Source organism: Protopterus annectens, chromosome 1.part2, assembly GCF_019279795.1.
Source record: "Protopterus annectens isolate FY-2018-M chromosome 1.part2, PAN1.0, whole genome shotgun sequence".
Lineage (NCBI taxonomy): Eukaryota > Metazoa > Chordata > Ceratodontiformes > Protopteridae > Protopterus > Protopterus annectens.
The window spans coordinates 272,300,410-272,314,063 of NC_056727.1; the positions used below are offsets into that span (position 1 = coordinate 272,300,410).

General features: G+C 36.8%; 1 protein-coding gene across 2 annotated transcripts in view; it reads right to left on the minus strand.

Moving 5' to 3' along the window:
* Positions 1 to 3,713: 3,713 nt before the first annotated feature.
* PCSK2 (proprotein convertase subtilisin/kexin type 2) overlaps positions 3,714 to 13,654 on the minus strand; it is a 2,031,987-nt gene continuing 2,022,046 nt past the window's right edge. For both annotated transcript variants that reach the window (XM_044056049.1, XM_044056038.1), the window contains one exon: positions 3,714 to 6,173. In XM_044056049.1, the coding sequence (XP_043911984.1) occupies positions 5,687 to 6,173 (487 nt within the window). In that variant the 3' untranslated portion in view covers positions 3,714 to 5,686. The remainder of the gene's footprint in view (positions 6,174 to 13,654) is intronic.

Below are 13,654 nucleotides of genomic sequence, written 5' to 3' on the forward strand. Positions count from 1 at the left end.
GCACTGAGGAATAGGAAACACAGGTACTACTTACAACAGCACTTTGTCCTCTATTTACTCCTTGATTGGTCCAGTACCTTTGAGAACAGTGCAGGGGGATGCCTTTAGAAAACTCTGCTTTCTTCAGCTTATTTTGCCTGGCTGTATCACACTCACCATTTGTCATGATGTTTCATTTTCAAGGTTTTCCCTGTAAGTAGCCTTATACATTCTGCCTTTAAGGTCGACATGTTGGCAAAACTGTTGAATATTTACTTAAAAATTTAGTCAAAGTAAGATATTTTGGAGGGCGTTATGTTGTCCTTCTTTATTAAGTCTCAGGCCACACCCAGCTCAAACCTGTGTCAGATGTGAAGTCAGTTGTTGGCAAAGAAGAAATGGGTAGAGGTCTCTTTTACAAAGAGATTGTGACCAATGGCAAGTCTCTTTGATGCATCCCCTTTTACCTCCTTCAAGATGTCCCTTTGGGTTTAGTACATAAAAAAGATGGCCAAACACAGGCTCATTCATCACTTATTATTTCTGTTAGAAACCTTAGCTAATGACTCTATCAGCAAAGATGAGATCAAGGTTTAATATGTGCTGCTAGATGATGCCAGTTGGATCATCAGAAGTTTGTCTCACCCCTTGCTAGCAATGCTAAATTTTGTAGCAGCTTTTCATTTGCTCCTGATCTCTGAGCAGGACTAGTCACTGCTGTGCATATGCTTTAATGACCAATTTTACATTGGCATGGCCATGCACATGGGCTGTGTTGTGGTTTCCTGCCACATTTGAAAATTTCAGCACATTGCTCAGCTGGTACTGGGTACACAAAATAGACTGCTGTGTATTACATGAATGACGTTTCGGTCAATAATGGGACTGATGGCACCAGAGCTGGCACAGAGTGTTTTATCCAGCCTTTTCGTGACATGAGGTCTTGCAATAGGAAGACAAGACCGAGGGTCTAGTCAATGTCTAGTATTCTTTAGTTTTGAAACTGATGTAGAATCTTCTACTTTCAGACTGTCACTCAGATAGTTAACTAACTTACAGAAGGTACTGAGGACTTCTTAGCAACCAGAAAAGTAAGAATAACGGAGGTCATGGAGTTCCTGGGCATCCTTAGTTTTGCTTAAAGGGCCATTTCGTCCAGTAGAGCATTCACTGGGCTCTGTTGACCCTTCTGAAAGGGGTCGGCAGAAGCATCACTAGCTGAGAGTTACAGGGGGAGTCCACAAAGTCCTACATATTCGACTGTTCTTTTTGGTGGAATATGGTGGTGTTTCATTGTGGCAGAGTGGGTGGGTGGATTTCTTCAAAAGTTCTACACCTGTTTACTGATACAGATGGGGTCTAGGCATGGGAGTGTATTGCAAAGGACAGTGGTTTGCAGACCCTTGGCTTGCTTTCTGGTCCTGAGATTTGAGGAAAGATGTGACATTCCTGGAACTCATGTCTATTTGGGTGGCAACAGTTATGTTAGAAGAGTATATACTGCTCATATCTCAGGTGATTTTAGCTTGTGCTTCACATTGTATGTTGCACCCATAATGTAATTCTTGGTTACTCTTTTGTGGCATTAGCAGCTAAAAGATCAACTGAATGGTCAAATATAGTAAATTTGGGCCTCAATCCAGATGCTGTAGAGATTATTTATAAAAGAATTCCATGCCTACTTTGAGAAGAGATATCACTCCTCTCAATGAGGCTATTGTACAGCCCAGATAGCCAAATGTTCTTGTAATCCATCTAGACAGAAATGACATTGGGCTGGTCCTTAAACAGTGTTCACTGTTTAACATTTTTAGAAAACTGCTGACTATGGAGAAACATTTTCAGAACACTTAGTGGTCTGGTCAGTGATGATATCAAGACTTGATTGGTTCACAGCATCAGTGGAGGAAGCTCTCATACATGTATCAGCCATATGGTGCTAGACCAGTCCCTTAATTGGATTTTATATGTTCTTCAGCATTGGGATTTTGCAGATAGGGACCTGATGTGATTTTGTTCACATGATGTGCATTTATCTGACATTGATTAGATTTTATTTAACTTACACTTATCTCTTTGTGTGCAAATCAAGATACATTGCACGAGTTGCAATTTTAAGCAGATTTATGCTTGTTAGCTGCCTTAGGCAAAGTAGTTTATGTTAAAAAGTACCTATATAGACAGCTCAGAGCTGTTCAGGAAGCAGTCTGGTAACACTGTGCTGAATTAGTTGTTTGATGTTATAACAGTATTGGCCATTTGAACAAATGGTTGGAATAGAACTATAAAATGGACGAGCTGGCTATGCTGTCTGATGGTGTGTTTTTTTGTAGGAAAATGGGCTAGAGGGGATGACTTGTATCTGCATCAAGCATGCCTCTTAACCTCTTAGAGCAAGAAATCTGGAAAAAGCCATAAATAAAAATGGAACACGGGTCTAAAAACAGGGGCAATTTTTTAAAACATTTTTCTTATGAACTTAAAAATTTGATAGAATAACAGGTTTTGCATTAGCATGACTTTTCTGAAATGAATGAAGTCTGAAACTCAAATGTCTGTCATTATTTTCAGACTTCAATCTTTAATGATTTGCTACTAATTTTCCAGAAAACCACAATCTTATGAAAAACGGACCAAAAATATAGGGCAAAAATGCGGACATTCTGTGAAAATCTGAACAGTTGAGAGGTATGGATCAAGATATTTATCTTCTTTTACTGGATTGTAGGCAAGTTTAGCATTGTAACTAAAGTGACAATAAAACTCCATTGTCTCTTGACTGGAAACCAAATCAGAGTATGCAGCTGTGGGCAATAAATGTCATCAGTGCCACAGTGACGATGACAGAGCAATGGTGCTGCAGACAGGTGAAATAACTCTGTAATACAGAACACAGAAATATGATAGAGACTGATCACAACAGTAAATTACTTGCTGGATGTCAAGAGAGAAATGTCTGTTATCTTGTACTTGTTTTTTGGTACTTACTGATGGCAGTCATGACAGACTTCGGTCCTGCTGTTACAGCTGTTTGGAAAGAACATGTAAATGCCTTCGCATAACTAATCTGTACTTCAGATTAAGAAGAAGAATGAAGCATATGAGCAGCACCAGCATTTTGCTTCAGTCATGGGGATGATGAGAGAAAAACCTTACAATCACTGAAAAGGCATTCAAACAGTATGCATCAAAGTTCATTTCTGGGCAACAAGATCATCTGGAAATCTTATGTGGACCCTAATATGAAAAAGTGCAAGTAGGCCACTTAATACATGGCAGTGGCCATTGAACAGTACAACTATAAGTCAGTTTTAACTCTTCCTGAGAAAAGTGAGAGTTTATCAGGTGCACATCACGTTCCTACAGTACCTGACGTGGCCACATCACAGTGTTCCATATTACTTAAACTCTGCATGGCAAACTATCAGTTTTCAATCATCATACTTTCTATAGAGAGAGTACCTTCAAAGTTTGCCTAGCGTCAATCATTGCTAACCATCTAAAACACATTGTTTAATATAAAATCAGATAATGCAAAAGGCTCTAAGAATAAGAGGAAAAAACTTGTTTCAGCTACCTCCACTCTTTGTAGTCCTCACCTCAGTGGTTGGTCTTCTTTTTTGTACCAAATTTCAAGAGGATAGCCACATAAATGCATCCTGTTTCTAAGAACAGTTCAATAAAAAAAAACTTATATTATGAAAAATCTTCTACATAGCATGTAGCAGATGATGTGTGATATATGTCTTTCATTTTTATTTGGCCTGCTGTGAATTAAAAGAAATAAACTAAATCTGTGTTTAGAACATCACAGGAATTGAAAACACTTCTCCAAATGCCACTGCATCTATACATAACTGCTTAATGTGAGCATGAGTTGCTTTTAAATCAAAACTAGCAGGAGAAGAAAAGACTCATCTATGTCTGCTGAGACAATGTATGGCAGAATATAATAAACGAACCATAACATGTTTATTCTATTTACTTTAAACTGGTAATATTCACACAATCTGTATGACAAGTTATACCACGTCAAAAACCATGGATTAGTGCTTTGTAGAATAGCCTACTGCTATTTTAATCTTTCAGTGAATGTCATTCAGCAGATACTGTTTAAGAAAAATAATGTATATTTTTTTTCTTCCAGAGCAATATTTCTATTGTGAGAAAAATGGCATTTCAAGATAATAAACATCATTTGGGATTAGGAGTGGTAACAATGAGAAAAATCCAATGTATTATCATTGTTATATGGATTATGATAATGTAATCACTAATCACTAGTCAAGATGGTGACTTAGCAAACATGAAAACATTTGTAAACAGTGTAGCGCTCATTCATAATTAGGTCAGGTAATTAATTTGCGTAATAAAACTGATAGAAAAATAAATATGTAATTTGTGAGCTGGTACATTCCAAAAGTTTTCTAAAGTGAAATATTGCTTTATATACCATGTTAATCATTCAGGGCTGTTTCTTCAAGCCACCAAATCTTGGCATTTGATAATATCAGCACAACACGTAGAACCTGCAACCTATTCATGAAAATAACCTCATTACTTTTCTCTGTAAACCACCAACCCCTATACATACTTTAATTGTGTTTAACAGCTGACTCCACAGTCACTATCATAAATCCGTCATGTATATTGCAAATATATTATACTACAAGAATTGTGTATCATTTTGGAGCAAAAAAAGTACTGTTATAATAAAACAGTCTGTGTTTTGCACTTTTCAGCCGAAGAGACCACATATGTTTACCTAGTTCTCCAGTGAGTGGGCCTAATTGATGTAAAGAAAGGTGGAAATAATGTATTATGAGCTGTAATGATCACACATGCTGCATTTTTAGCAGCTGTCAGAATTTAGGCAATGTGACGTAATTACTTTAGGGACAGACATATGATTTGAAATTCCCTCGAGAATCTTGTTATACGTGGTCTTGTGCTGTAGAAAAGCATTCAATGCATGTATTGTTTGTATTTGTCCGTACAGTTTCTATAAGAACAAATCACCACCTATTTTGTAATTTCTAGGTTCAGTCAGCACCTAAAAGGGACCAGTTACCCTGTTTGCAATGGTAACGTCATTGTGCTTTGTTAACGTAGTCAACAACATTTTAGAAAATATAAGAAGAAATCTTTTCTGCCGAAACAGCTGAAATGATGCAACAACTAGTACCAATTTATGTATGAGTGTGAAATGCCATGTTAAACTGGCATTGTTTCTCTTTGGATAACTCTAGGGCTTTCCAGGCCAACTAGTGAGGAAATGAGCTTCTTCTCTATGCTGTATGACAATGGGATAATTGTTCTTTGAACCATTGTCCATAAAATTGAGCACACACTCTATTTTGCTTAATATAAACATTGCAAAGTATAAAATAATAAACTTTCACTGCTTTGATTGAGTGATATTAACTTTAAGTATGACACAAGGAATAATGTACAGTTGCAAACTATACTTTAAAGCATATACTGAAACTAATAATATTATATTAATTTTAGTCAGATTTTTCAGTGGATACTAATGTTTTACCTTTAAATTTAAAAAGGCAATGTGCTGGGAACAGCAATAATTATTCATAGTGTATGTAAAATGCAGAAACTTTTATGAGGACAAAAATGTGCTTGTGTGAGTGTGTGTCAACAGAGGATGAAAAGGAAAGAAGAAAACAAAGCTTGCATGCAGTGTAAAGCAGCACTAATTTTTTCTTAGCAGACTTTTCAGACTTCTTTCAACGGCCTCATCTAATTCTTCTTCCAGCTCCTCTTTCTTGGACATTGCCAGCTTGGACTGGTAATCTCTTACTATCTGGTCTATGTAGGGGGCACTTTGTGTCCCATGGAGCATCAGTGTCCATTCTTTTAATACTCCTTTCTGAGGTACACCTCCTACAAAACCAACTTCAAGCAACCAGGTGCCTCTTGGGTCTTCTCCCCATGTGTGTGTTGTCATGAATGGCCACTTATCAAAACCAACCTTGGAGTCATCATCTCTTGGTCTCCGACTCAGCAGAATGGACTTTGTACCCATAGGTGATGTCATATTGATATTTAGGTCACCTCTTCTGCTGGCATTCACAGTTATTACAGCTTGTACATGTTCTAGATACCGAACAAAGTTATCTTTTCCTTCACAGGCATCAGTTGTGATTGTCATTATCAACTTGCCATCAGGTGGTATTTTCCTAAAAGAAAGAAATGTATTTATACAACTGAGCAAATACTTTACTGATGACATAATTACGAATCAATAAATAAATAAACAATAGCACTTGAAAAGTTATCCTGGATTATTTAGCCTAAATATATTTATTACTTTAATATGATGATTGCTTAATCAATTATAATAATGTATATATATATCAAGAATGAATGTAATGCTTGTGTAAATAACTGTTTTATTATTATTATTTAGGATGGTGCAATGGGGCAGTAGTTTGCATTGTCACTTCACAGCAAGAGGTTCTCTGCTTTGATTCTCAGCTAGGGTGCCTTCACTGTGGAATCTGCATGTTCTCCTTGCATTTGTGTGGGTTTCCTCCAGGTGCTCAACTTTCCTCCCATGTTACAAAGACATGCACCTGGAATATTTCTCCCTGGGCCTTCATTAAAAATTGACTTGTTCTAAGTTGGACTTTTCCAGTAAACAAATGTTAATATAAATACAGTATGTAAATGTGCTTGTTCCTGTATATAAAATTTCAATAAAATATTTAAAAAATACATTAAGCTACCTAAGAGGAGGATGTGTCATGTATTCTGAATGCAATTCACTTTACTTATAATTCATAAATAAGTGTTATTCTGCAGTGAATTTTGGCTTTTTCAAAACTGTGTTATACCAGGTTTTATAGCATGCTGAATGGTATACCATTCTTTCATCACGTGTATCTTTAAATAGTTTCTAGAAACTGGATACTTCAATTTCATTTTGAATGCAAAAAGTCAGCTGTTTGACAATAGCCATGTAACTGAATGCTATAAAAATATGGTTGGACATTTCATCCATAATCTTTGCACTCAGCCAGGATTATGACACTTCATTGAACTACCTCAAGCCACCAGCCTCAAAAAGATCAGAACTTAATGAAAACATAAAAAGACACATTTTATAGAGGGAGAAAGCTCATCCATGCCCCCAAACCTCCTGCTATTAATATATACCAACACCAAGATTGCATGCACTACAATGGGGAAAGGATAAATGCCCCAATATCAGCTGTTCTGTAAATGCACACAAAAGCGAGCAATGTCAAAATCAGTTGGCTTTTGATGAACTCTACAAGGTTTTCTGAAGTTCAAAAAAAGTTTGACTTGAATTCTGTCACTTAAAGGATTTCACTGAGTATTTCAGCTTTACAACTGTGGTCACTGAGAATTAAAAGTTTTCACTGTGGGACAATCTATACTTATGAATAAATATTTTAGTGTCTCCATATTTGTGTAGTGACAAGCAAAATAATGCTGGTTCAAAAGAGTTCCTTTGGATGTAGGTAGAACCATTTGTTAAATAAAAACTCCATCCTAAAACTTTAAAAACATGCACCCTTATACTTATGGCCAATTTAGAATGTCCAAACCATCTACTGCATGTCTTTGGAGTATGGGATGAAGCTGGAACACCAGGAGTATACCCACACGAACACAGGGAAGGCATGCAGATTGCACACAGAAAGCACTCCAGCCAAGAATCAAACTTGAGAGCTTCTTGCTATAAGATGGCAACTTTTGTGCCACTCATTCACACACATGCACATGCTTGCACACATGCACATATGCACACCTATGTGCTTAACCCCTTTCCCCATTTTTGCACATAAGATCAGGGTGTCACATCAAAAAAGTCCATCATCTAGAAAAGATACATACTCATACTTATGGACAATTTAGGGTGTCCATTCCACCAATTGCACATCTTTGAAATATGGGAGGAAACCAAAGCACCCAGAGAAAACCCACATGGAAACAGGGAGGACATGCAGACTCCACACAGAATATGAGAGGAAACCAGAACACCCAGAGAAAACCCACACAAACACGGGGAGGACATGCAGATTCCATACAAAAGGAACTCCAGCCAAAAATCAAACCAAAGAACCTCTTGCTGTAAGGCAACAAGCCTACCCACTGCACTATTTTGCAGCTCACACACACACACACACACACACACACACACACACACACACACACACACACACACACACACACACACACACACACACACACACACACACACACGTGTGCGCACACACTCGCTCATGCATGCACACACACACGCACACACACATACACATACACATGGACGCACAGACATATATATATATATATATATATATATATATATATATATATATATATATATATATATATATATATCTTAGATGATGGAACAATGGAATTCAAAGTAATTTATTTGAATTGCATGTCCATAAATCATCAAGTTCTATTTCCTAATAGTCATTTATACATGATATATGAGTACAAGTAGTCAAAAAACTATATCAAACTATTACCATCTGCACAAGCAGGTACATTTTCCCAGGTATGTAACCACATAGAACAAGCTATGTTGTGTTAATATATGCATATATCAAGCACTTGTGTCATACCTCGGAAATAGTTCACATGTGGAAGGGCAGCTAAACTTTTACTTATCTTCTTGTAAACTACGACCCCTCCTATGATAAAAGTGAGGCCTAATGCCAGAAACACATTCCACTTGTCCAGTCCCAGTAAAATGTGTCAATTATAACCCTACCTACAACATTATTAAACTCAACAGAATAAATAACATTATACAAATAGTAGAAAGAGGGCAAATTGTCCCAGCCTGGTATATCAAGAGGTTACTGCAGTGAAATTCCATGAGCATCAGTTGACTAAAGCACAAGGTTCTGCTGAGCACAAAGACAATTGCTGTTTTCCATAGGGAATTACTGCCAGAGGGATTCCTAAGTGTGTCCTGCCAGTGATTTCTTTGTTTTGGAAATTTCTCCCTGTTTAAAGTAGATGCAACCATGGTCTTGGTATATATAAGTTTGAGTGGGTAAGCTTCTTACCCAGATGTTCAGGGTTCCATAGAAGAACTAATCCGCCTTGTGTATTACCTGTTTCTGGCATATGATGACAATTTCTGTTTTATAACAGTGTCATTATTACTATTTCATAAGCAATTCTCAAATAAATGTGCAATTACTTCTGAAAAAAATAGTTTTGTAAGTTATTAGGAGAGTTGGCCAGTCATACCTCTGAACATCTTTGCTCAATATAAAGCCAAATATAATGGTCGGGGGAGAGGGAAGATGGCCACAATCATATATAGATCTTAAATATTACTCTTATAAACTTAGAAAGTGGATAGACGAACAGGTTTTGCATTAGCATGCATTTTCTGAAAATGAGGTCTGAAACTGAAATGTCTGTTATTATTTAGCATCATCAATCTTCAATGATTTTCTAGAAAAATACAAATTTTATGAGGAACACACCAAAACTATAGGGCAAAAATCTGGACATTACCCAAAATTCTGAACAAAGAGAGGGATGTGTGGCCTAATAGGGATTCCATCCTAAATGGATATGATGTAGCTTTATGAGTTATCGCTATATCTGTCTTCAAAACATAACAGTTATTTTAAAGGCAGCTTTTTTTAATATAACACTGGCAGTTCAGCAGACGTGGATGACAGAAAATTTCCTAGCAGTAACGCTAACATCATTAGCCTAGTTCTGCATTGATATCACTACCCAATGGGCATGGGTCAGAACAGTGGGTAAGGCATAAAAAAAACACTACACCATTGGCAGGGTGGTACAGATCTAGACTAACCTAATTTCTCGTCCTCTAGCATTCAAGACACCAAGAAGAAGGACTCCCACTCCCCCAAGGGATTCTGGTCAGTGAGGGGCATGTTGGGCAAATGACAAAGATCTCAAAGCAGAACAGTGAGATGGGTATCATATACATGGGTGATGGCTGCATGGAGAACTAAAAATGCAGAAAAACAAAATGAGTTTGGTGACTGATGAACACTTTTGCTATAGGAAAGGAAGCAGGGATTGCTTTTCTTGTCATAAAGAAACCGTTCAGTTATGCCGAATCTTTTTCAGGAAGGTTTTATTAGTTAAATATTAGGGAATTGATTTCAAAGATGAGTATATAAAACTGGAAACAGAAATCTGAGGGAATGAAGACAATTAGGTACAAAGAAGACAGAGGGATTCATACTATGCCCATGACTGTATCTGACAGCAGTGAATATTCTAGCAAGTATGGCGCGAAGATGATTAAGAGAATGGGAAAAGTATGTCAGGAACGCTTCATCATCTTTATGTATAAATTTGATTCATTTGATTTGAGTGATATGATGAATGGATTCAATTTATGGAAGAAACTTGGGGAACATTAGAAAAATGAGTGTCTTCAAAGTGAATTGGGTGTAGAGTGCAACAGGAACTGATCATGTCACTGCATTTCTGACACTACTAGGGATTAGAAAACAAAGGAGACTGCTGAAATTCTTAGAGACAAGTACCTGGAGCTGCAGGAATTTAAAAGTGATAAAAGGAATCATTGCAAGGGATATTTAGGACTTTACAAATGTATGCATGCATGACCACATAAAGCTAGGACATTGATGTTAGTATCAATTAGAAATGCTTATTGGATTTAAGATGGAATGTAAACTATGGGACAATCCCACATAATGTAACAAGGAAATAATAGGCTAGTTCAAAAAGATCCATGATGATGTAATTGGGTCAGGGCTTATGAAAGAATGACTGAGAGGATTAATGGTGCTGTAAAAGTTCACAATCTATAACATAGTATTTTTATGCAATTATGGATAAAAACAGAAGATATGAAATTAGTTTGTAATGTTCATAGGTTCATGGGTTAATACTAGGCAAATAGTTTTCAGTCAGATCATTATGGATCTAAGCTATAAACCATATTCCGAACTTTTTTCTAGGGTAACACACAATATATCCAGGTTACATTTGTGACTACTATATCACATGGGCAAGATTTATTTTGAAAGAGAGAAGGTTATTACTGTGTGTGACATAATGAAAGGTTGCCCTGAAGTAGGAATGCTTTGGGATATAATTTTTCATGCTGCCATAAATTATCAGTTTGTTGGTAAAAATTCAGGCCCTCTACATGGATTTTTTTTCGGAAACATTTATTCTGAGGAGGTATAGGAGATTGGGGAGTTTAGGGACTTTTATAGCTTGAAAGGCTAGACACAGATCAGAGAGGAACCTATTAGAGACTAAGTTGAGTGAGATGCTACCAGTATACCAGGGTAGCTAAAGGTCTTGAGAGCAGTGAGCATTATAGTTAGGAATATTTGAGATATATCAAAAAAGTGAAACATTTTGATGAGTACATGTCAAAATGGACACTGTATTGAATAAACTAAATACTTCACTGCCAGGTAGCATTGTTTTCATCAACATCAAAAAACAATCCTGTTAACATTTGCTACCAGTTTTATTAATGAATGCAGTAAACTACCAGATATGCTGCAGTGGTGCAGCGGTAGCATTGTTGCCTCACAGCAAGAGGTTCTCCCATTCGATTCTCGGCTTGGGTTGGGAGTGCCTTCTGTGTGGAGTCTGCATGTCCACCCTGTGGTCGAGTGGGCATTCAAAAGATATGCATTGAATGGGCGTGCCTTCGTTGAAGGTTGGGCGTTGGGCTGGCAACTTGACACCATAAAAAAAAAAAAAACAACTGCCAATCATTAGCGGACCAGAGTTCCACTGTGGTGACCCCTAACTGGGAAAAGCTGAAACACAAACAACAACAACGCAGTAAACTACCAGACATCACGTAGTAGTTAAAACAACTGCATCACTGCAAATATTAAATCCTTCTGTTTTTCAAAAGAAAAAAAAGTCCAAAAAACTATCAAAACGAGTCCAAAAGTTCCAAATAATCAGTAGGATTTGAACCTGTGGGGGGAAACACCAGTGAATTTCAAGCTCATCACTTGAACTACTCAGCCATAACTACAAAGGAGAAGGAATTAAAAGAGGAATAAAGAGAAGCTAGGTGATGGAGAAAGAGAGAAACTGCATTGTTTAAACAATTTAAGAGGTCTTGAAAAGAAAGGAGAGATAGAAAGGGAGATAAATACCATAGAATAAAAAGCAGACAGAGCACACAGAGATATGGAATGGTGCAAAACCCTAGAAATGTATCCAAGTGTGTGAAGTTTTGGAGTATAAGAAGGATAAGATAATGGAATTTCATAAACTTAGAGATGGGATTGGCTTAGAAATTAGAAGTGACTGAAGAGGGAAGGAGATTAAGAGTAACAAGGCCATGGAAACAATGCTACTTCTAAAATGGGTGACTGAGTAACAAGGCAATGGAAACGATGATGCTTCTAAAATGGCTGACTGTGAAAGGGATATAAAAGTGAACCGATTATTGAAGATATAGCACAAAGACCACAAAGGAGAAAAATCAAAAAAAATGTGGGAGAAGGAGGAAAATGTTGGAGGAAGGATTGGTAGAAGGTGACTAAAACATGCCAAAGTTTAAAATAATGGGATTGATATAGAATGATTAACATGAGTAGAGTGCATATAAGTGACTTTTATACACATGATAGGTTGATGAACCAAAGAACAAAAGCAATGTGTGAAGCAGAAGCATAGTAGCAATTGTGGAATCAACAATCAAAGCGCTTTCATCTACTACAATCAATAAACTTCTTCAGACCAAAGTTTACTGATTGTAGTAGACAAACGCGCTAACAATAAATTGTGTTTGTTGGAACTATCATCATCTTTTTTTGTTTTCTGACGTTTGTTTTAATATTTGGTTAGTTTCAGCAATTGTGGAATGAAGGGGACAGCTGACCCAGGTGTAAAGTTTTAAGGGGTGCAGTTTACAGTGATGGCATTCATTTTATCTATGCTGAAACTGCATTTGTATGGGTCTGAAGCGTGTCAGTGCTCTGTCAGTGATATATACAGAAATGAATGCTGATACTGCATTTGGTGAAGCTCTCATCACTCAAAATGTGGTATCCATAGCAAGTTGCTAGTAGCAAGTTGCTTGTTAGATTAGTAGCAAGTGGTTTGCTTCAGTTTAAAGAGGACTTTTTCTGGCCTTCAGCTTGGAGACATTATTATTATTTCTTTATTATTATTTTTTTTCTGAGAGGCACTAGACCAGAGAAGCACAGGTATGAAAGATCTAGCTACAAGCTCTGATGTAGGGAGAGAAAATCAAACAGAGAATACCTGGTATGTCAATGGATATCAAAGAGTTGCAAATCATTTGAAGAAACATTAAAAATTAAAAAAAAAAAATAACTAATCTAAGTTATGCTTACATCTCATAAACATGCAGTAATTGAATTCTCATTCTATTAAATTGATCTTACATGAATAAACTGTGTGAAAGTGAGAGTTTTCATACACTCAGCAGTGGGCTGGCATCGTGTTCAGAATAAGCTCCACTGCCTTGCACCCAGTGAATATCAAGACTGGCACTGGCTCACTAGTGATCTTAAACTAGATTAAGCAGGTTATCAAGTAATGAATTAATGAATGAATGAATGAATAAAAAGAAAACAATAACGTAGACTAAGACTTAGATAAATAACAGAAATTACAATTATCTGTTATAAGAATGTATAATTAA